The sequence below is a fragment of the Akanthomyces muscarius genome, chromosome 1, assembly GCF_028009165.1.
Source record: "Akanthomyces muscarius strain Ve6 chromosome 1, whole genome shotgun sequence".
NCBI classification, from domain to species: Eukaryota; Fungi; Ascomycota; class Sordariomycetes; order Hypocreales; family Cordycipitaceae; genus Akanthomyces; species Akanthomyces muscarius.
The window spans coordinates 629588-651695 of NC_079241.1; the positions used below are offsets into that span (position 1 = coordinate 629588).

The 22108-nt window shown below is 52.6% G+C and overlaps 7 protein-coding genes across 7 annotated transcripts; 4 read left to right on the forward strand and 3 right to left on the reverse strand.

Annotated features, from left to right (window-relative positions):
• Window positions 1-666: 666 nt before the first annotated feature.
• Window positions 667-1262, forward strand: LMH87_005123 (uncharacterized protein; the record flags this gene model as incomplete). Its single annotated transcript, XM_056202782.1, has 4 exons — window positions 667-756; window positions 817-1017; window positions 1069-1199; window positions 1256-1262. The coding sequence occupies 4 exons, from the start codon at window positions 667-669 to the stop codon at window positions 1260-1262; spliced, it is 429 nt and encodes a 142-aa protein (XP_056058304.1).
• Window positions 1263-1534: 272 nt separating this feature from the next.
• Window positions 1535-3329, forward strand: LMH87_005124 (uncharacterized protein; the record flags this gene model as incomplete). Its single annotated transcript, XM_056202783.1, has 4 exons — window positions 1535-1668; window positions 1812-1838; window positions 1889-2561; window positions 2616-3329. 4 exons carry the CDS (start codon window positions 1535-1537, stop codon window positions 3327-3329), a joined length of 1548 nt encoding a protein of 515 aa, XP_056058305.1.
• Window positions 3330-7167: 3838 nt separating this feature from the next.
• On the forward strand, window positions 7168-8893 carry LMH87_005125 (uncharacterized protein; the record flags this gene model as incomplete). Its single annotated transcript, XM_056202785.1, has 3 exons — window positions 7168-7237; window positions 7300-8223; window positions 8289-8893. The coding sequence occupies 3 exons, from the start codon at window positions 7168-7170 to the stop codon at window positions 8891-8893; spliced, it is 1599 nt and encodes a 532-aa protein (XP_056058306.1).
• Window positions 8894-9406: 513 nt separating this feature from the next.
• Window positions 9407-11331, reverse strand: LMH87_005126 (uncharacterized protein; the record flags this gene model as incomplete). Its single annotated transcript, XM_056202786.1, has 3 exons — window positions 9407-9970; window positions 10025-10230; window positions 10284-11331. The coding sequence occupies 3 exons, from the start codon at window positions 11329-11331 to the stop codon at window positions 9407-9409; spliced, it is 1818 nt and encodes a 605-aa protein (XP_056058307.1).
• Window positions 11332-11787: 456 nt separating this feature from the next.
• On the reverse strand, window positions 11788-13169 carry LMH87_005127 (uncharacterized protein; the record flags this gene model as incomplete). Its single annotated transcript, XM_056202787.1, has 5 exons — window positions 11788-12232; window positions 12303-12472; window positions 12527-12594; window positions 12645-12875; window positions 12932-13169. The coding sequence occupies 5 exons, from the start codon at window positions 13167-13169 to the stop codon at window positions 11788-11790; spliced, it is 1152 nt and encodes a 383-aa protein (XP_056058308.1).
• Window positions 13170-14516: 1347 nt separating this feature from the next.
• LMH87_005128 (uncharacterized protein) lies at window positions 14517-17108 on the reverse strand (the record flags this gene model as incomplete). Its single annotated transcript, XM_056202788.1, has 8 exons — window positions 14517-14623; window positions 14673-14828; window positions 14880-14922; window positions 14999-15880; window positions 15942-16393; window positions 16469-16494; window positions 16783-16916; window positions 17106-17108. The coding sequence occupies 8 exons, from the start codon at window positions 17106-17108 to the stop codon at window positions 14517-14519; spliced, it is 1803 nt and encodes a 600-aa protein (XP_056058309.1).
• Window positions 17109-20299: 3191 nt separating this feature from the next.
• On the forward strand, window positions 20300-22039 carry LMH87_005129 (uncharacterized protein; the record flags this gene model as incomplete). The annotated part of the gene is made up of 1 exon (XM_056202789.1): window positions 20300-22039. One exon carries the CDS (start codon window positions 20300-20302, stop codon window positions 22037-22039), a length of 1740 nt encoding a protein of 579 aa, XP_056058310.1.
• Window positions 22040-22108: the final 69 nt, after the last annotated feature.

A 22108-nucleotide genomic window follows, 5' to 3' on the forward strand; every position in this document is an offset into this window, starting at 1 on the left:
TATACTTTGTCAAAACTTTCTTTCTTCGGACTATAGCGCCTTGGTAACCATCTTCAGATTACAGCCATGGTCCGGCACATGTAATGACTGGCTAATTTTTTGGCCGGACAAGTATAGTGTACTTACTCAATCGGCGACAGGTACGAAGAGGGAATTTCCGTCGAAATTGATTTGGTGGACTGGGCTGTCGCACTGCAGGTCAAACTCGCCAGAAGGCCTCTCAGTTACTGTGGCGGCACTAACACAAAGCCCATGAGGAGATGTAGCCTCAGCCTGTGGATTCATCAAAGGCTGCCTACGCACCCACATAATTATGGCCTGTAAGAATAAGAAATAAATGCAAGTATGAAGAAAAGCCGATTTCTTCTGTAAATTACCTATATAATTGGACTTGGGAGCAGTGAATGTGTCAGGCGAGCGGCCCGATACCCGCAGCAGGTGGCAAGCCGTTACTACCCCACCCACCATGTCAATGTCGCCTCACGACTCGTTTTTCCCATCAAGACGACGTCACCTCATCAACTGTACATGCGAGCTATACAGAGTGCTTCATCGGCCTTCATCGAATTCTTCCAACTAGCCTTTTCCACAACCACTTATTTGCCTGCTCTACCTCTAGCGGAGTAGGGCAAGGCACGCTGTCTTACGGCGTCCTTTAGCGACCACATGGCGGCCATAGAGCCCGAGCCGCAGTCGCAAAGAAAATGGGTGCCTGCCACGGTCGGCATCTGCCACTGGCAGACGGCCACTGATAGGGTAAGATCCTGGCGATGATGTAACGTGATCCATGGATACATCTAATATGGAGGCCGACAGTTTGGTCCAGAAGCAAAAGCGGCCATTCGCGATCGCGAGCGAGTGGCTCTTGGGCTTCATCCTTTGGGCCACGATTCCCCATTTTTATGGGCACCGGAGATACTTGACGACGAGAACGTCGTCAGCTATTCCATCCATAAAATTGTGCCTGCACCGCAGTGTTATCGCAATAACTTGACGGCTCTATCTCAGGCATACAACGTCTGTCACGGTGCTTCCAACGCTGGACGCATCACGCTGACTTCGTTATAGCTATATTTTGTCGCCTACCAGAGCCAGATCTTCGTTTACGTACCGCGAAGTATAGCGAGACAGCGTCTCCCCAGGCATCCTGATTGCCGGCTGCGCTGCGAGCCCAGCAGTGTCGCGCCTTACATTGGGGGGTATGTGGATCGAGTAGTGCCTCATTCCATCAACAATCTCACGACCGGCTTCTTAGGAAATGAAGAGGTTGTTGCTGCATGCTGCGATGACGGAGAAGTCTACGCATACTATACAAAAGAAATCGCCGACTGGATATCTTTGCAAGAAAAGTCACCGCTTGCACATCCGAGAAGGCCAAAAAGATGCCAATCCGCATCAACAAAGCCACCAACTCAGTTCTTTCGGGAGAATGTAGGAGTTTCTGCGTGGGGCTTAGCAGTTCACCGGCAGTCGCGTCTCATCGCCGTCAGCTCTAACCGCCGGGAAGTGACTGTGTTTGCTTTTGCGTTGCAAAATGCTCCAAGACATGGCGAGCGGCCTGAGCAGCATCATCCGGCATGCGATGGACCGGCAGACTTTGTACGAAGTCGGACTAAAAGCTGGCGAATTGTGCTGGCACTCGGTCATCATGCAAATAATGTTCCTAATGTATGCTTCATAAACGACCAGGAAGGTGAAGCGGAAAAGGTTTCTGCAATCGACATTGATGGGTTTACCTGGATCGCGGATATATGGAATGCTGGTCGGCCAGTCATATGCATTGGACCATCAGCTGGCTCGCTACGGCGCAGCGAGGAAAGCATCGGAGATTCTTCTCGGTATGTTCATTCCCGACAGTGGTGTGTATGATCTAACAATGTTTCTTTAGTGGTTGGGGAGTTTTAGCTTTGCCCGACGAGAGCTTCCTGACCGTAGATACCCTGGAAGAGCTCATTGGTGGCAAGCCTCGTACAATACTCCCTACTAGTAAAGTATGTTCGCAGCCAATGGCAGATGTTGAGCCATGCGTTCGAGCCGTCCCTGAAAATCCCTGCCCGGAGCTTGATTCTGGCTTAGATCGCGCCCACCATCTACATATAATCCTGCCGGGCCAGAATGCTCTTCATGCGATAGCAAACCTACTTGGAAATGAGAATGATCAACTCGGAGACGAAACAGATGAAGAGATACTAGGTGGCGAGGGGTTTGATGAAGAAGAGGAGGACGAAGAGGAAGATGACGATGACGATAATGATGTCGAAGAAGACGACGAAGGTGACGATGATAACGGCGAAGATAGCGATGCAGGCGCACACGATCAAGAGGATGACGACGAACAGGACCTCGAAATTGCTCAGGTAGAAAACGCGGAAGACGTGGACATGGACGACGAATCTGACGTGTCTTGGGTGGGCGACAATTTCATAGAAGAAGCGATCGTTGATGATGTCGTGGATCAGGCCGTGGCACATATTGGGTCTGTTCAGCCGGTCACCTCTAGCGGGCTGGTCACAGCTTACGGGTTTTTCAACAAACGACGTCTACCGGCTTCTCCCTTTGCGGTAAGTGCGTCTAGGAAAATGAAGGAAGGCTGTGCTCTCTCTAAACAATTGCAGGCTACCAAAGGGTTGGGTTGGCATGAAATGGGCGAAAAGTTGGTCTACTTTCCGCACTCGGGTCGCATTGCACCTATACCGCAAGAGGCGCATTCGTTGGCCAAATTTCTCAAGCGACCACGGGAGGTCAGCGACTCTCTACGTGCCAACCTAGACTCCATGTCAAGGGGCTACCATCTCGTGCGCATGTATGAAAAAGACCTGGAAATGAGAAGTCTTCAGACGAATGATCTTGGCGACGAAAAGGAGATTGGCATTCACTGCCCCAACGTTCTCACTTTTGGGAGCTTTCCGGACCGGAACCTGCGGCCCTACTTCAGGGCCACCAGCAGGCTGAGCATGGTCATGCACGTACCAGAGCTGTCACTTGTGATTATTGGGTCGCCCATGGGCAGAGTGCTTCTCCTCACGCCAACTCGCCTCCCAAGTCCGCAGAGTGCAGGGCCTGGCAAGCCTGGGTACTGGAGCCATGGACTTCGAGTGGAGTGGGTGCTGCCTCGCACGTCGGATGACATCTGCCATGGTCAGCATAGAAGACCGCTGCACGGCGTCGCAGTAGGGCCTGTGCAGGATGAGCGTGGTATAGGCGCACTGGGCTCTGATCACGCTTCCATCCCACGCCGGTATCGTTTGATGCTGCATTACCGGAATCACGACATTGCAACTTTTGAAATTACGAGACAAGAACAGACAGGAAAGCTATGCATCTTCTGATTTACCTACCATTGGGAAATGAGAATGATGCACTATTGGCTCTCGCGGGCCTACTGCTGCTGTGAACCTCTGAGTACTCGCCGATGGCGCGAGCGATTCGCTTCACTATAGTCTGAGACAGCTGTCTATCAAAGTGACAACAAGATAGGAACTTCTAAGCGATGTAGCAGAAATGAAGTCACTCAAATCAGTTCTACCAAGTCAATGCGACGGAAGATGACAGGGCTGTTCGCAATCGCCATGGTGCTGAGCAATCGCCAAGGCGACTAAGGAAAATTGAGGCGGTGATATTATACCGGTTTAAGTGTGCTTGCGACGGTCCAATATGAACAAGTCTACGGATACAGATATTGCCAAGTTGAACCGTCTCTCTTTGCAACAGAGCCAGCGCATTGCTTTATCGCTGGCGACAAGCCGCTCCGATGACGGATCCGGGACCCTGGGCCAGCAGTGGGAAAGGTTTATGTATGTTGCGAAATCAGTGAAACTGCCGCATCGTGATTGGCTGAGCGCCGCACTGATAAGGCTGGGCCAAAAAGGGCAGGGGGCGGCGGGGGTGTGGTGTGATGCTAGTGAAAAAAACCTTGGGAGATCTGGGTGCTTTTTGGGGTGCAGCCAATCTGGGAGCCGCGTATTTTGTCCTTTTCTTTTTCTGCCCTGGCAAGCAAAGCAACGACCGGGAGGGACCGGGTCGGACACTCTGAACGGCGCGCATGTGATGAAGGAGACTCTGCGCGCGACCATGCTGTTACCCGCCTAAGAACAATGCCGAACTCGCTTGACTGTTGATTATTATTCTTTTCACCTGTTGGGATGTTCTTGTGTCAGGGCGCATTCAGGGAAAATGATGGTTTTTCTCTCTTTTGCACTTGGTGCGTGTCGGAAGGAAGTAAACTGTTATCCGTACATGTGCAATGATGACGATGTGCGACCGCAACCCTGGCGAGCGAACTCTACGGGCCGACGATCACTGTCGAGTCGGCGTCATGCCGCCCGAACTACTGCGACATAGCTGGGGGTGCTGGTACATGTCACCAAGCACGACAACGATCTTCGTCCGCAGGGCACCTATTCAAGCACATGCCAGTGGCCAGCGCCGCCCCAGCGGAAACTCTGTTCCCTTCCAATTGCATGGCAATGTTAACCACCGGGCAAGAAATAGTCGGTGCTTCTTCAGCTGTGCCCAAACGGCCAGCCACCAGTCAGCCTCGAAATTACAGGAATTGATTCAAGAAGTCGAGCAATTCCAATGTGTTTATGCAGCCGAACCTCGGATGATGTCCTTGGGCCAATTAACTGGGAGGCGCGGCCGTGGACGGGGACAGAGCTGCTTGGCTTCCTATTGGCGCTCAGGAGCAGCCTATCTTTGGCCATATCTGCAAATAGATTGATTGGCCCGATACAGTCGGTGGTGTGTAGGGGGGGTGTGGCCGTTGTCTGGGGGAAGCGGGGATGCCGGCTTCCCTCTTGTGTGCACCCCGCGCTCGGCTCGTCTTTTCTCTCTGCGAAGCATTGCGAAGCATGATTGACTGGCCTCCAATACGTAGAAGTGACGGGCAAATTCATTGTCCAGCTCTTTACGGCTGAAGTGCTGGGATTGCAAACTATGCTGGCTCAAGCCGTAACTACTGCGCACTCTGTGGTTTTTTTTATGAGACAAGCAATTAAAATGGTAGTACTCAGTTGGCTGCCGCATTGCCGGACCAAGGTCCCTGCCTGCCACATCAAGACATGGAAGAGCAGACATGTCAAATCTGCCCCGACATGCCCAAAGCACACGACAAACCCCAGAGTCGCATGCCGATGGAGGACTACTGCCAGCGTGCCCCGTTGCCTACTCCAGGCTCTCTAATCGTCTCTGCGCGTCAGCTCTCTTATCGGGAGAGCCATCGTCCAAAAGGAAGGTGCCCGTAGTACACACGGCGTGTGTGTACCTGTCGATGCAAAGCCCGTTGATAGACAAGAATGTGCATTATCTTGTCAGAAGTGCCTGATAGACTCGTCCCTTCTGCAGAGAGGGAGCAAGAAAATTATAAAAAGGCCATGAGCCCGTCCTCGCCGTTCCGCTCGAGACAGGATGGTGTAATCGTGCACAGAGTGGCAGCAGCGAGCGATGCGACTCTTCCCAGACACTTGAACGGCAGCGTCCTGCCGCGACAAGACACCGATTGATGCTAGGCAACTCACTTTGCTCAAACTTCTTGGCTTTTGGGATTCGATGGCGTCAACCAACGCCCAGGCCTTCCAAGCTGAGCTTTTTGTCTGGGGAATTTTCCATTTCATTTGACCGACGCGACCGCGCCATCCGCAGAGAAATTCATCACGGTATACCACTTCTGTCCTTGTCTTTTCGTCGTCTATGCCGCGCAACCCAATCCCTCCCCCAATCAGGAAAATGCCCTGAAGACTCGAGAAAGAGAGAGATAACGGGTGCGGGAGGACGAGGGTGTGGCGTTAGCACAATCAGCAAGCCCACTTTGGGGGTTTCAATTCTCAGCCTCCTCCACGCCTTGAACCTTTATCTCAGTCGTCCTTTACTTCTTATTAGTGTTATCTCTGGCTTTATCATCAGCCTTTGCTCTTACAGTTCTCCCCCCCCCCCCCCCATCCATCCTCGTGCCTGTTAGTTTTCGTCGGTCCCCGACCGCTAGCACGCCCATTTCTCGGGACGCCGCTGGGCTCGTCCGCTATCTATCCTCTGCGTTGCCTATCAATGACGGTGGGCTGCTTATTATTGGGCGCCTTCTTTTCCTGTCGTTTTGTCGCTGACACCGGCTTCGGTCTGGGTCACCCTCCATCCCCAGCTCAAAGCTGAGATCGGCGCTCTCTCTCTCTCTGTCGTGCTTTCAATTGAACAACAAAGACAAGCACATAGATGGCGAAATCGTACTCTGTAGGAGAAGAATGATCGAGGACAAGGATCAGCATCTCGAAATAGTCATTGTCTCATTCCATCATTTGGCGCTACGATGCCAAGAGAGCATGTCTGTAACCGACACGCGCACAAGATACGAACAGTCCACATGTCCTTTGTCCCCAGTCCGGCTCGGCAGGAGTGGGAAAGCAGGGGTGTGCATTCAAAGGGGGAAAAAAGTAGAATTAAGCCTTTCTGGGAAGAGCCACACCCAAATCGCGCATTACCAGTAGCCCAGAGGCCTGCCAGAAAAAAACCCCAGACCATCGTCTTATCTATTGCCCTGCGATGGCCCCGACCAGCAGGAAAGAATTGGAGCCCCCAGACAGACCCTTGGGTACCGGAAGCAAGAGAGAAAGGATATGCATCGCCCTCCTCGTCCCCCAGTTTTTTTTATTATTATTATCGGTAGCGACTCGTCGGCGCGCCGCTGCTGCTGTGGTCGTGCACGCCCTCCCCGTCGGTACTTCGGGCGGCGGCGCACCCTCGCCAGCTCGCCTGCGGTTGCTCGCTGCCACTCTTCTTTTGAGTATTATAGATAACGATTCAGTTTGTGCCTGTCTTTTTCTTCCTCCGTGTTTCTCCTCTTTTTAGCCTTGGCTTCTCCCCTTTACCCCCCTGCGCAACTTCAGCTCGCCTTTTTTAAATACCTTTGCATCTCCTCCCGACTTGCTGCTAGCTCTGGTCGTGGTCCATCTTGCTCTTCCTCAACCTTGTACTAGCGACTCCAAGTCTCTTTGTCGGGTAGTACGCTCGCCCTTTGCGATTGAACATTTACTCGACTTGCCTGTTTGCCGTTCTGAAACAGTAAAAGGCAAAGACTCTCTGGTGCTGTGAACGCCACTGGCCAAATACCATCTCGGTCTGCGCGACCATTGACACCGAACTTGCTCGTCCTCGGCTCCACGATTGTCGCATTTCATCATGTCCTACGCACATATTGGCCCTCCGGTGCCTTTCAACGGCACCGATGAGCTCACCGGTGGTGATGCCAGTAAGTATTTGCGAGAATCATCGTCAAAGGCACCGACAGCTGACTCGGCAATCCTGCCATAGCCGAAACAAACCTTAACCAATGGTACCAGTCTGGCGACCAAGCATTCATCCTCCTCAGCGCGTGCCTCGTGCTTCTCATGGTGCCGGGCATTGCCTTTCTCTACTCCGGCCTCGCCCGTCGCAAGTCCGCCCTGTCCATGCTGTGGGTTGTCATGATGTCCTTTAGCGTCATCGTCTTCCAGTGGTACTTTTGGGGCTTCTCGCTCGCCTTCTCGCCCACCTCGACCAACGGCTTCATCGGCAACATGCACCACTTTGGCCTCAAAAAAGTCCTGGCCGCGCCCTCGCTCGGCTCGCCCCTCATCCCCGCCCTGCTCTACTCCTTCTACCAGATGATGTTCTGCGCCGTCACGGCCGCGCTGACGGTCGGCGCCGTCGCCGAGCGCGGCCGCGTCGTCCCCGGCATGGTCTTTACCTTTTTCTGGGCCACCCTCGTCTACTGCCCGCTCGCCTACTGGGTGTGGAATCCCGACGGCTGGTGCTTCAAGCACGGCGTTATCGACTACGCCGGCGGCGTCCCCGTCGAGATCGGCTCCGGCGTCTCGGCCCTCGCCTACTCGTGGGTGCTCGGCCGCCGCAACGAACGCATGATGATGAACTTTCGACCGCACAACATCTCGCTCATCACGCTCGGCACCATTCTCCTGTGGTTCGGATGGCTCGGCTTCAACGGTGGCTCTGCCTTCGGTGCCAACCTGCGCGCCGTCATGGCGTGCTGGAACTCGTGCTTGACGGCCATGTTTGCTGCCATGACCTGGTGCCTGCTTGATTTCCGTCTTGCTCGCAAGTGGTCCATGGTCGGTTGGTGCTCTGGTACTATTTCTGGTCTTGTTGCTGCTACACCCGCGTCCGGTTTCATCGACCCTTGGGCCAGCATTATCTTGGGTGTCGTCGCTGGAGTGTGCTGCAACTTTGGCACTAAGAGTGAGTGATTTACTTGCCTCTCCTAGATGACACGGAACTCTTTACTAATTTTCATCTTTCAACAGTCAAGTTCCTCGTTCGTATCGACGACTCTCTCGATGTGTTTGCCGAACACGGCATCGGCGGCATGGTCGGTCTGATCTTCAACGCATTCTTCGCCACCAAGAATGTCATTGGACTTGATGGTGTCAACTCTGGTACACTCGGCGGTTTCCTCGATCACAAATACGCCACCATCGGCTGGCAAATCGCTGCCATTGTCGCCGCATCGGCCTATGCCTTTGTCATGTCCGCCATCATTGCCAAGCTCATCGACTTTGTCCCTGGCCTGAAGCTGCGCGCCTCCGAAGAGGCCGAACTTCTCGGCATGGACGACGACCAGCACGGTGAATTCTCATACGACTATGTCGAGGTCCGCCGAGACTTCCTCGCTTGGAGCCCTCAGACCGGCGAGCCTGCTGGAGAGGGCACGACGATTGAGCCGCAGCACGGCATCCAGGAGCACGCTAGCATGGTTCGTCCTACTAGCTCCTCTCTTGCCATGGCGGAGAGCAAGCGATCATCACCGTCGTCCTTGCGTGATCACAGCGACCGCGAGGAAGTCATTGTCGAGGCGGTTGAGCCGGAGGCGGAGCTGCCGCCCATGCGAGAGAAGCAAGCGTCGGTTTGATTCACCAACGCATGAGCTTGCTCTTCTTTTTTTCTTTCTTTTTATACCTCATTGTGTTTCGATTGGTTTTCATCATGAATCCGTTTTACGGACAAAACGGAAGCGGGCGTTCGGGAGCATCGGTATTTCGGCATTGTTTCTCTCTTTTCTCGACACTTGAGTAGGCAAGAGTCTTATATATCAGGTCGAACTTGTGTATAGATTTACCCGTCAAGTAAAATACGGATGGGCAGAAGAGAAATACAGCACATTAGCCAGGTACATGGCATTTATGCATAATCTAGATAGCGATGACAAATAAACAAGATAAACAAATCATCAGATTTCGCGCTTTATGAGCTGTTCTACATGAAGGCTGTGTATCTACAGAGTGATTAATCATGGTTTTGCTTCTGTTTGCGGGTAAGTCTTAGGGTGTCACTAGTACAAACGCTGACGACGCAGAGAATATTTAACATTATTTTTACATGGCACACTGAACGCCGGCCGTAAATCCAAAGCGAGAACCCACGACTAGTTAGGCACGCCATCCGTGACCTTGCCATATGGCTCCGCCTCATATTCACCAAAGCATGCAAAGTCGTACTGTGCCTTCTCCGCCATCTTGTCCTGAATCCTAATGAACGTCTCCAGTTCACACCAGCCATCCTTGCGGCTGGCATCACACTCGGCGAAGCTCTGCCCCAGGGGAACGGTGCGCTGATTGAGGACAAAGTGGATGTAGCGCGTCTCGCCACCGCGCAGGTAGCCATCGCGCTGAGGGGAGACGGGCTGCGGGGTGTTGATGATCTCCATGTCGAGGCGGGCGCCAAAGGGCGTTACGTGAGATACAGTAAAATTGTGCTTGCCAGGATACTCCGTGGCGGGGAGCTCGTCGGCAAACTGACGCAGACCAAATGCTGTCAGGACAGAGACAATGTTGGTGTCGTGCGAAAAGTCAAAGTAGAGACTCTGATTAAGAGGAAAGGTCTCGAGGCTGTTGTCGAGAGTGACGTTGATTTGAGAGCCAGAGTAACCGAGAGTGTGATTCTTGAGGCGGGCCATGACCTCTTGCTGATAGCCGAGGCCAATAGCGCGCTGTATAGATAAGTCAGCCAAGGGGTTTCAATTAAGATTAAGAGAAGTACGTACGCCTGTCGGACTGTGGAAAGCGTTGGTGGAGGAAAAGGACAGATCAATCGAGTAGCCAAAGTGCACCCATTCCTCATACGTGAAGAGGTCGCAGAACTTGCTGAAGCCATAGGACACAGTCTCATATGGACACATGGTTTGCGCGGCGTATACATCCTGAGCTGTCCATTCAAAACTTTCAGACATGGCGTTAAATCGCGATACAGCTTAACTTTGTTAGCAAAGCAGGCGCGTTGAACAGCCGGATAAGATGACCTACCATCCTTGAGATAAATGCCGACCCAGGTGGTGGGGGCCTCATAGCCGGGAGTTTTGGTGTTGGCATTTGGGCAGTTCAAGTAGCCAGCAAGTGAGTTGTTGTAGTTTTTGCCTTCAATGAGGACTTCGATGGTAGCATTGTTCCGCCAGTCGAGGCCAAAGAAGCCAGCCAGCCAGTTCTCGGCAGACTTGAGCATGCGGTCTTGCGTAGTGGTACGCACAATGATTTTGCTGCTTGGGTTATACAGTTTCCCGTACATGTAACTGTGCAGGACGCCGGAATCGAACAGCTCCTGTCGCCCCTTTGGCACCAGAATGTCGTTGCCGAGCTCATATGTCCAGTCCTGCAGGAACCCCAGAGCTCCCTTGAACGTGGCATTGCTCTTTGCATCAGCAATCTTCTTTCCGAAACGCACGACGTCTGACCCCGACGTCGGGTACCGTGAGCCATGGCGCGACAGCATCTGGACCTGCACAATCTCTGCGCCCTCGGGCAGCGGGTACTCGTCCACGCCAAAGCCGGGCGAGGGAAAGTACGGCGAGAGGAACGCCATCATTTTAAAGATGCTCTCGTTTCCTGCCTTCATTCCCTCAATCGGCATCGATGTCTGTAGCGGCTCGTTAGGCACAAATGTGGCCGTCGGGTCGAAGACGCGAGTCTGTGCGAGGAACGCAGGTGCGCCGGTGGCCGTCGGCCCCGGCCACAGATTCGGCGACGTGCGAAAGTATTGTGGGAGGTCCTCTGGCGGTACGGGGCAATTGTCGTTGCGGTACCCGTGGCCGGCAAAGGCGTATGGTAGAGAAAGGTATAAATTGGCGGCCACGAGTATGACGATGCAGCTGGCCATGGCAATCATGCGATAACGGCCTCCGGTCGGCGGCGGCGCGGCGAGCGGCGCCTTTGGGTATTGCTTCGTCCGCGACTTTGGATCGTGTGCATTCTGATTCTCGTCTTGGGTATCGTCATGATCGTTCTCGTCTTGATATACCGGCGCGTAGTTTGAGGAATCGGCGCGCTGGTGCTTGGCCTTGCCCGAGGAAGCGGACATCTTGTCGGCGTTTGGCTATCGGAGGAGCCAGGTCCTGTGGATTTTTCGCGATGCAGAAATCTTCTATGCTAATTAAATCAAATCGTTGAATGGTGTGCCGCAGTAAAAATAGAGTGCCGCAGGTGCTGGCGACGTTGCGACCGTGCGATAATGGAAATGGGGGATAAGACCTTGAGAGGTGACGAGAGAAGACAGTGCTATCAGCACGGTCTTCTGGTGACGAGGCGCACTGTGCTGACTTACAAGACCTTGGCGTCACGACAATTCACACGAGGCACACTAGATCAATTTTTTGGGGAATGGCATTGGTTACATGCATAGAGAAACGAGCCTGATCTATCTGTCGGCTTGAGAGTTGTACTGTGTACATGGAAATGCTCTCAAGCTCCAAAGCTGGTCGCAACGTCTACCTCTCAGTGTTGAACCGAGATACACTGCGCGCCCTTACTTCACAAACTAGTGGACTTGGGTGCGCAAAACAAAGAAGCCTTCGGGCATGGGGACGAGATGCCAGGCCTTGCTTCCCGCGGCCCCAAAGGCCTGTTTCCACTCCAACTGGAGCTCCTCGGGCACGGCCCAGCCCAGCTCGTCGTCGCGCAGCCTCATGCGCACGAGGTGGCGCTTCTCGCTGGCCTGCGCTCCATCCACAAATCCTTCGCGGCGGTGAAGAACCGAAAAGTTGTTGATAAAGTGAATATCGCCCGCCATGGTCTTCATCTCGAGCTGCGTGGCCTTAGCGATGGCCTCAATCGCATCAAGCGCCTCGACTTGAATGGCCGTCAGCTTAGGCAAGGAGGCAGGACGGGGATGGCTTGCGCTTCCCATCAAAGCAGTTCGGCCAAAGTTGATAAGCATCTTGCCGTCGTGGTGTGCCAGCACCGGTCGGCAGTGGAACTTGGGTCTGTTGAGGGGGGGGAGCACTCTGTTAGCAATGGGACGCTTCTTTTCATTCTGGTAGAATTTTGACCTACAAAGCGAAAGGCCAGTCCGATCGAGCAAGAACACGGATTAAATCCGGGCGAGTCGCAGCGAGGACGTTGTAGATCGTGTGGGCAGAAGCGATGATACATTTGCCGCCAGAGGCTGCTGTGCTTCGAGTAAGCCAGCTGATTACATCGCCCGACTCTTCATTATGGAAAGTCTATATCTGTCTGTCAGCACATTCTTGGCCATTTTATGGTAGAGTCCAGCTTACAATGGGTGCTGTGGAGTGACGGTGATGGTCGGCCGTGTTGGGTGAGGAGTTGTCGGCGACAATGTGCACTTGTCGGTGTTAGTACTCGATGCTTGCGGCAGCAGGTCGCTACACTTACCCATCATATTTCCCTTTTTATCTTGGCGACCAAATTTGTTCCCAATGTAGCACTGGATACCAAGGTAAATGATAGTTGAATCATCCACGGAGTATGCATTGACGTCGAGTCCCCGAAGAAGAGCGAATCCTCGCCCGTTGTACACTTCGTGGCGCATTGCATTCAGCTTCTTGGAAAGCTGGGGCAGAGGGAAGTTGGTCCTGTCAACCAAATCACCGTCCAGGCCAAGAGCTATGATTCTTTTGTTAGTGTCATTGCTCCTTTCATGAAGGGTAAGTAGGACTTACACTTGAAATGCTCTAGCGCACTGTTGAGCTCGGCCAGGTCTTCAGGATCCAGCACCACGGCATAAGAAGCAATATCTGAGTACCGCTTGCCCACCCAGCTCATAGGAGAGTCCAGAACGTTTGGAAAGCCTGAAGGCAAGTTTGCAGGCTGTCCAGCGACAGCTGGGGTGTTGCACTGCGTCTGTTGCTGGTAGGACTGGCTGATCGCCACGGCCTGGCCGATCTCAAGGGGAGCCATTGCTTTCCGTACGGCAAAGGTAAAACAAGAAAATTGTAGAACTGTAAGGAGATAGTATAAGTAGTTATTGGGGATGATAAGAAGCCAGATGGTACAGAAAAACGCTTCTACAGCGGCGTTGTCGGACGGCTTTATACTCCTCGACGGTCCACGATTCGCTTGAGCGACTCTAGACTTGACATTTTTGCACGGCTACTATCCCTTCGTTATCTCCTCTGACCACCTCCGTCTCCCAAATTCTATGTCAAGCGTAAACCCTGCCATACCCCTTCTCGGTGTGCGGAACGCGAAACGGCACCCATGATGAAGCCGGCTGGAGAGGAACACGGGCCCGGTAGACCCTCTTTCAGACCCCAAGCAAGAAAGTCCAAGCTTTACTGCGAATCTCCTTCTCCGGATCCAAGCAAAACGTAGTGGATGCACAGTGCGGGCAAATTAGTCTCGACTTGTCCGCCGGGGACAATGGGTACGACGGGCAATGGCTTCGCGGGCCCGGGTATTGGGCCGCGGCCAAGCATATGCAGACCCAACGGGCACTTGTTTTTTTGAGTCTCGACTGCTTGCACACTGTGCTCGCTTCTACTTCCATAACGGCTCGATAACGGAAGTGATGTGCTCGGGACTTGCGGGCGAAGGGGCGAAATGAATGGGCAGCCCTCTGTCTTGTGGCCGGCTGAGGACGCAGCCATTCCTGCAATGAGCCGCAAAGTGCGACGCATTACAGATGGGTCAATTCGTCTCATACCAGCCAATGATCTTTGAATATTCCTGTCATGCTTCTAGAACAAGTATTCTTCCAGCCGTGAGGACAATAGAGGCCTTGAAGCTCGATACCCGGCTCCGTGCAGCTTGTACGACCCGTTCGTGACCCGTTCGTCGGAGGTATGTATTGTTACACGGGGCCGCACACGTGGCGAGGGTTTCTTATTGTTTCGCCCTTCCATTCGGGTGTTCAGCCTCCATACATAATACACAGGTTTGTCCAGCCTGTGGAGGTGTGGGTTGTCCAAGCGGGAAGTCTATTTCCAGAAGCTTTTTGTATCCCTTGAAATGAGGCGGGAAGTCCGGGTGCACGGGTGAGGTGTCACGAGCGACTTTGGAAAAGACGCGGACGGTGCCCTCATTTCCTCGTCACACCGGTTCCAGTTATTCGGATCTCTGGCTAGACTGGCTAATCTTAGAGCGGTACCGGCAGAGTACTATCACAATACGATAGTGCTTGGCGCCGGATCGATAGCAGTTGAGAGAAAGGGTGCAAATGTCGGTGTAAATAATCGTCAATAATGAAATTACCCATCTCCTCCTTATAGTATACTTTTTTTTAGTTCTGATATAGTTTTAAATCCATTAAACAACCATGGACCTTGGATACCAACTTTGCTCAAACATCTGTGAAATGTAGTATTCAGGGTGATCATATTCCTCCGAATCCCGCAATTTCTTCCATTCCACCTCTTCGCAGTGGTCAGGTTGCAGTTTACGGACATTTCCAGAATGTCTTACCTCGGAATTTTACATATGCTGCCGTGGCACGAACAAGCCCGAGCTCATGCTCGGTCAATTCTGCCAAGCTTCTCAATTCTGACTCGTTGCACTCGTCAGAAAATGGATATAGACCCTTGTTGCAGTAGTGGAAGTATCCAAGAACAATATTTGCTCCTAGGAAAAAGTTAGACTTCCACTTTAGTATAGCCTCATTGGAGCACTCACCAACATGGTACTCCTGGACCTTGTCTTCGCGGGCGAAGCGTCGCTAGCATCGCCGTCAGCCAATGTCGAAAGAAGGAGCCCCCTTGAAATGTTTTTGTAGGGATACGGCCATCACTTACACCAATACCATGCTTCTTTGCATAGCCTACATCATGAGCGATGATCATGGATGCATTGTGCAACAGTATAAAATCCACAAAGTACGTGACCAGCCAGGTGTTGTGCTTGTTCTTCAGGACAATCGTTTGCAGCTGGTCTAGGACTGTCTTTCGTAGCCTTGCCTGAATTTCGTGAATCATCATCAGATTGAGCTGCGCGCCCATGACTGGCGGCAATGGAACCTTGCCCGGGGTAGGGCTGGTCTCATCCAGTATATCTTTCGGCATACCCAGAGTGTCGTCGCCCACAATGAAGCACGAGATTGTGTTCAACCTCGTCGATGTCCACAGTCTGAATGTAGACTGCAGAATGTTGGATACCTCCTGCGGAATATCGCTTTTTTGAGCGAGACGATGGGCTTCGAAATATGTCCTCGTCATCATCTTGACCGATGACCCTTTTATTGACCCCGTGATATTTTTCAAGGTATCATTTATGCAGGCATCGATGTGTCTGGCGAAAGCCTTTCTGGCCTTGTGCGTGTCGACGAGGGCAAATGGGGGTATGCTGGCGGACTTCTTGACACCCTTGTAGTCCCACGTCCTCACCAATTTGTCACCCTCCGCGGGGACAAATCGACGAACTTGCAATTCCACAGAACTGTCAGAGTAGCCCTCCGAGACATGGATGGTCCTGATTTCGGGGGATGCCCATGTATCAATTGGATCAGACAACTCATTCGACCACCGCCTGGTCCACTCGAACCCAGGCACCTCCCCGGATTTGTACAACGCTATATCAGCAATCTTGTAGCGTAAGCAGGGAAGTTGGCCTTTCTTTATAATCGTAACTTTTGTGCAAGTGAGACAAATGCCATCGGGATCTTCAGGGTTTTTGTCGCACTAGAATAGAGTCAAAATTGCGGGCCATTTACGATTCAAGGCAAAGCGAAGATAGACTTACACGTATTCTTTGCATTCTGCATCGTATGCAGCATCCAATCTTCCTTGTGTGTGCCGTTTCTTGGCGAAGGCCTGGGTCTCTAAAGGGGCCACGCTTTCCCGGCCGCGGTCCGCTCCACTGCGTATGCGCAATTTCTGGCTGGGGTTGTGCTCGGTGTAGAACAGTGTATACCGAAATCGGAATTCGGTCGGTTTCAGAACCTGAACTGAGCGAACAAGGGTTTTGTGGTGAGTTGGAAGGGTTCGTGGTGGGTTCGGGCCCAAACAGCTGTTGTCCGTCGAATCCATGCGGCCTTACGACATTCTGATTGGAATATCTGCCGGCATCAGCTTCCCACGCATGATACGTGGGAAACGGACGGACATCAGTTGAAAGCGCCAAAGAAGTCTTTTCAGCTGCATACTGCTGATTTGGGTCATAATTACGCTGGTCGTCAGTCAGGCGTTCATATCCTAGTCATATGTTAGAGCAGGCACAATGGCAGGATCACTGCAGCACGCTCTCGGTTCTTTCCGATAGAAACGTACCATCAGGCTCTTGAGGACCTGCTGTACTGCAAGGGCATACTAGCCTCCCGAGCTCAGCCGCCCACCCCCTTGATAGAGGGTGTGTATGGGGCTCCATAGGTAAGCTTTCCAGGGCCAATTGTTGAAAATAACAAGTGTTCTGTCCGAAAGCGGGACAGATCAATGGGTATCCTGGGGGCGCTAGCTGAAGTATCTCCCGGGTGTAGGATGCTATCTGTGTAGGGGATGCACCCGGGGGGGTCGATGGATCAAGCTTCCTTCGTTTTGAAGCAGGTTCAATTTCCTCTATGGGATCAGGAGGAAAAGCAGCGTACCAGTCCGGGTGATTGGACCCCAAGCAGGCTGGACTATCATCCACTGCACCGGGGGGGGTCACCTGTTGGACCTGTGCGAAGTCGTTCGCCTCCCGGTCGGTACCGGGATAGAAGAAGCGTGAAGCTGGCGGGTCCTAGACGCACATCAACATGGGACAACGCGAGGGGACATACGCAAGCCCGGGTAATGGTGTAGAGAAGGGCAGGGTAAGATGTAATGGGAACGGGGATATATGAAGAGATGAGATGATGGTACGACAGTAGGGGGGCATGACGGGAAGGGGCCGCACAGCAAGCTTTATACACAACAGAGCACTTCTTACCATTGTGGTTGTATGAGACTTGGTGGGTTGGACAAGAATGTGCAACGTCTATAGTAAAAGCATGGGTGTACGAAATGGGGAGCATCAACAGACGCCGACCCTCGTCTCATTGGCTGCACCCAGTCAAACCGAAAGGTCAGAGCAAGTGCTGTATCGATGAGCAGGGAAGATGCGGGTCAATCTAGGATCCGTCGTGGAGTCGCTGGTGGTTCAAGGCAGCGCGGTGAGAGAAGACTGTGGACCCGGTGAACAAAGAAGACTCTTCGTTTTCTCGATCCTGCGCCAGGATTAGAAAAGTGAGTGACACTGTGCGCACAAGCTGCGGCCCAGGCGGGGTTATACAGCTGCGGCAAAGTGCGCAAAGACCCCAGTTGGAGTAAATACCTCGGAAAACGTCCGTATAACAGCAGCGACTGGCAGAAGAAACGACTGCGAGGATTGCCTAAATAAGAGCACGACTGGAAGCAGGAGCGTTATCCCAGACAAGAAGACGGTCGTAAGATACTGCTCGCAATCAATTCGCAGGGGCCAGACTTTGCATCCGACAAGACAAGATATTGCGGGCGACAAGCAAAGTGGGAGGGGGCGCAGGCTGCAGGATGCGGGAAACAAGACGCCAGAGAGCTTGAAGGTTGTATCGCGCGGTACAGAGAAGCCTTTTCTGAGGAGCTGCTGCTGCTGCTGCTGCTGCTGCTGCTGCTGCTGCTGTCTCCATGCAAGAACCGGGCGCGGCAATTGTGGATGTGTAGGAGGAGGAGAGAAGGAGAGAAGGAGAAGGAGAAAAAGCGGCATCCGGTGAGAAGCACGCAGGCTGGGCCGAACGAGCACAGCGGTTTGCCAGGCTGGCAGGGCTACCCAGGTGCAGCGGAGGGCGGCCGTTTTAGAGGCGCAGAATGCCAGGGATTTGCTGGGAGGCGTGGTCAGCTGCTCCGGGCGTGATTCCGTCGTCGAATCAAAAGTGAATCAAATTTCCAGCTCCTTCCCGACAGCCCAAGATCCTGGTCGCCCTTTGTTACACACCGGGCACGGCTCTGTGTCAGTGTGGCAGACTGGCTGTGATCCTAGCATGGGTCCAGGCCCATCGCCTTTTTAACATTTAATTCTTTTTTTAAGCAATAGCAGGCCTCTGTGGAGCTGCAGGTCATCCGCTTGGCGAGATGAAATCTTGTGCCAGAGCGGGTAGCAGATTGTTTGCTACAAAAAGTAACTAGGGTTCCGCGACGGTGCATTTCCGTCGTCAAATCTGCAACATCTCGTGTTCTCCTCGCTTACCCAGAACCGCAGCCCGAGTTTTGTGCTTTTGCGACTTTGGAAATTAAACTTCGCAAAAAGAGCGCTGCCTCTGTCTTGGCACACTCCGTGTCTCGTGTAGCCTTCGCTCGAGTCGCACAGCATCGTGTGGCGTCGACCGGTGAGACGGTACAGCTACGGCTAGCGAATCAGCAGCAGCTCAGCCGTCTCTGGAGCTTCCAAAGTGGTTATCATTGAACACGGGACGGTTGCTGGTCGCCTGTTGTCTCGCGCGGACAATGTTTACGCACAAAGAAGGCGCACGAGGAGGGCATTCTGTCAGTCACACGCTTCCAGCTGCCAACCGGGCAAGCCACAATACTCAAGGTAAACGAGATCTAGGTCCATTTTCTTTGTATACTTGGAGTTTCAAAATGCTTTTATTATTCTTCAACGGTGAAGAAACCGTCAGCGCAGTAGTGCTGCAAGCCTTGGTAGGCGTACACTAGTGGCACGATCGGGGCTCGAAGCTCACATGGATTTCCCCGAAGAAGGAAGTAGACGAAGGGTCATTGAAGTAATCTTCGGGGATAACTCAATAATTCTATATTGATACATATACATTTACATGATAATCAATAAACTGACGGCTGCTAGCCAAGGCACAGACAACTCCTGGTGGCTTCACCTGACCACCTTGATGCGCAATGCCTTTTCCTCTCAATGCACTATGCCTCTTTTCTTGACGCAGCATGCCGTATCACACACCTTCATCTTCGGCTATCACCCTACTCCCGAACAAGTGCCATCCCAGTACGAGACATATTGACGGCTCAGCGACACTCGCTTGTATGGGTGGCCATGTAGAACATCCTCGTAGTTCTCCAACTGAATAACATCGGCCACCCACTTCTTGGCCCCATCTCGGCGCCACTTTACACTAAAACAAACTACTTTTCAGTGTATATATCAAGCCTGTTTGCTACTACTATATTATATAATAATATAGACAATGTAGAACTTTACTCTATTAAGTTGATAATAGAAAAAGTTGTTTTATTTTCTCAAGAATAAGATTTTATAAAATATTTTTTAAATTGACAGAGAATAACTATTAATTATTTCCGTACTTTTATTTTATTTCTAAAGATGTTTTATATTAAATAATAATTTACTTATTTATAATTAAAGTAGATCTAGAAAAAGTACCCAAAAAATTCTATTTTAGTATAAAATGCAATAATAGAAGTACTAGCAGTTCTTAGAGGTATAAATAGCTATATTACATATATCATAGCTATAGTTACTATAGTTTTATTAGTGTGCGTGCTATAAAGGCTTCTTATAGCTTTAAGATAATAATATATTACTATTAGTTTATTCATTTATAACTTTTCTCTTAAATCAAGACGCACTAGAATGCTTTATTATTTATTTCTTATAATAGTAGCCTCACAGCTTAAGTACTGAGTTATATCTACGGCGGTGTCGGTCCCGTGACCTGCTTGCTCCTTCACCGCAGTCGAAGCGATAGGGTAAAAAACGCAAGCTCCGAACCGAATATTGACATCAGGATAAACAACGCACATCAACTTGAGTACTACGGAGCAATTCGTGACATGGCTTGTCTGCCGCTCGATTCTTTGCCACGTTCACGGCCCGGGCCGCTGCAGCCGCGAACACGAGGTTCACCGCTAGGCACCCGTTACTGACGGCGGCGGACAGAAGCATCTTGCCGTTTGTGAGTGAGCAGATCTGAGAGCCATTTTCCGTGCTGTTTCACACAATACTGTTTAGCTAGCGTGGTTACGCGTTCGTATAGTGTCAGACGGGAAGAAACCCGAGCTGCTGTGAAGTCGATACTCGTTTCGGCAGCAGTCTACTTATTTACTTTGCTGCCGTGCTGTCATGTCTTTTGTTTTGTTTTGAATACTTTCCAAACCATCTCTTTCTCCATCGTCTTAATGGAGCTCAATCAGGAAGTCGCTCGCCAAGTCGCGCTCCCATCGGCTGCTTTCTACAAGCAGCCGGCGTGTAAGCCCGGGCAGGCAGCCCCAGAACCGGCATCGGCGTGCTGGGAAACGTCCTCTCTCAACCCCAAGAACAGAATCGACAGCCTCGACTTTCCTGCTACTCCGTCGTGGCGTATTGACGGCTGCATCGCCTTTGGCACGCAGTTTTACGCCGTCCCGCTCTTCATGGGACCGACGCAGCCGCACCGCCTGGACATCTTCATACCCAACCACTCGAACATTTCCCCCAGCCTATGCCAAGTGCTGGACCTGAGCACCGCTTTCCACACGAGGGATACCCGGGCGACGCAGGGCCTCGGGATCACCCGGCACATTGTCCGCTGTCTGCAGCATTGGACGAGCAGCTCGAAAGAGGCCAGCCAGTACAAGCAGTTTCCATTTGGTTCGCGCATCGTTTTCCACAACCTGCCAGCCAGCCCTCACGATGCGCGCATCTCCATTGTGCCCACGTATCATCTGGAGCGGCAGATGCACTCCGTGCAGCATCTGCAGGACATGTGGAAGGACCAGCACATCCAGCTCCCTCCGACGATTGACCTCGGCGAGCTGCACCACAAGGCACAGCCTCACGATAGCGTCTCTGTTGTCGAGCACAAGGGTGAAGCGCTCGTCTTCAAAGCCATCACAAGCCACACCAAGTATCTTTACCACGAGCTGCGACACCTTCTCCGCATGCGTCCGCACCCCAGCATCATCGAGCGGCCCCGCCACCTCGTCACCAAAAAGTGCGGCTTTGGCTCCAAGACGGCCGTCGTCGGCTTCACCCTGGCATACCACCCGCACGGCACCATCCGCAACCACATCCCGTACCTGGCGCTGCACAACAAGATCCCGCACGACCAGGAGGCGAGCTGGGCGCTGCAGATCGTGCGAGGCCTACGCCACTTCCGCCAGACGTGCGACACGTACTACTCGGACCTGCGCCTGGACAACATCCTGCTGTCCGACGCGCACGAGGCCATCATGGTCGACTTTGAGCAGCGCGGCGTCTGGTCCGGGTTCTCCGCCCCCGAGATCAACAGCATCGAGTGCATCCGCGAGCTCGCCGTCGCCGAGGACACGCCCGAGCCCCTCCGCAGCGGCTACGCGGACCTGATGGCCCAGATGCTGCCGCACTGGGAGGAGCTCGTCGATGGCGAGGAGTACGCCTGGCCCGCGGGCAGAAAGGGCTACAACGTGGCCTGGCAGTGCCTCCACCCCGAGGAGCAGGAGTGCTGCGAAGTGTACATGCTCGGCCGCGTGCTGTGGTGCCTCTTTGAGGCGCAGAGCGCGCCGCATCGCGCCGCCGTGTGGACCTCGTACGAGACGGAGCCGACGATCGAATTTCCGTCCTACTCGCGCACGCCGCACGAGTTGCGCCGCCTCATTGACTGGTGTACCAAGGGTCATGCGCCTACTCTCGGCAGCGTCATTGTGCGCTCCGGAAACAAACTCGTCCTGCGAGAGCGAGAGGATATGGTGGAATCAACGCCAGAAGATGTTCTGGTCAAAGCCAAGATGTTCTGGACGAAGCACGTGTCCGATTCCGAGAAGTGGGTTCGAAACCACATTGAGACTCGCAAGACGTGTCCTACAAATTGTGCATTCCCAAGCAGGCCTACTCTGGCTGCCGTCGAGGCGTCTTTGGAGAGATTCAAGAGAAGTCTTCACAGAGAGATGGACGCGCCATAGTTAAACAACAGCAGATGGGATTTTGGTGGATGATTTAGAAGAAGAAAGATATAAGTGGATTCAAATGTA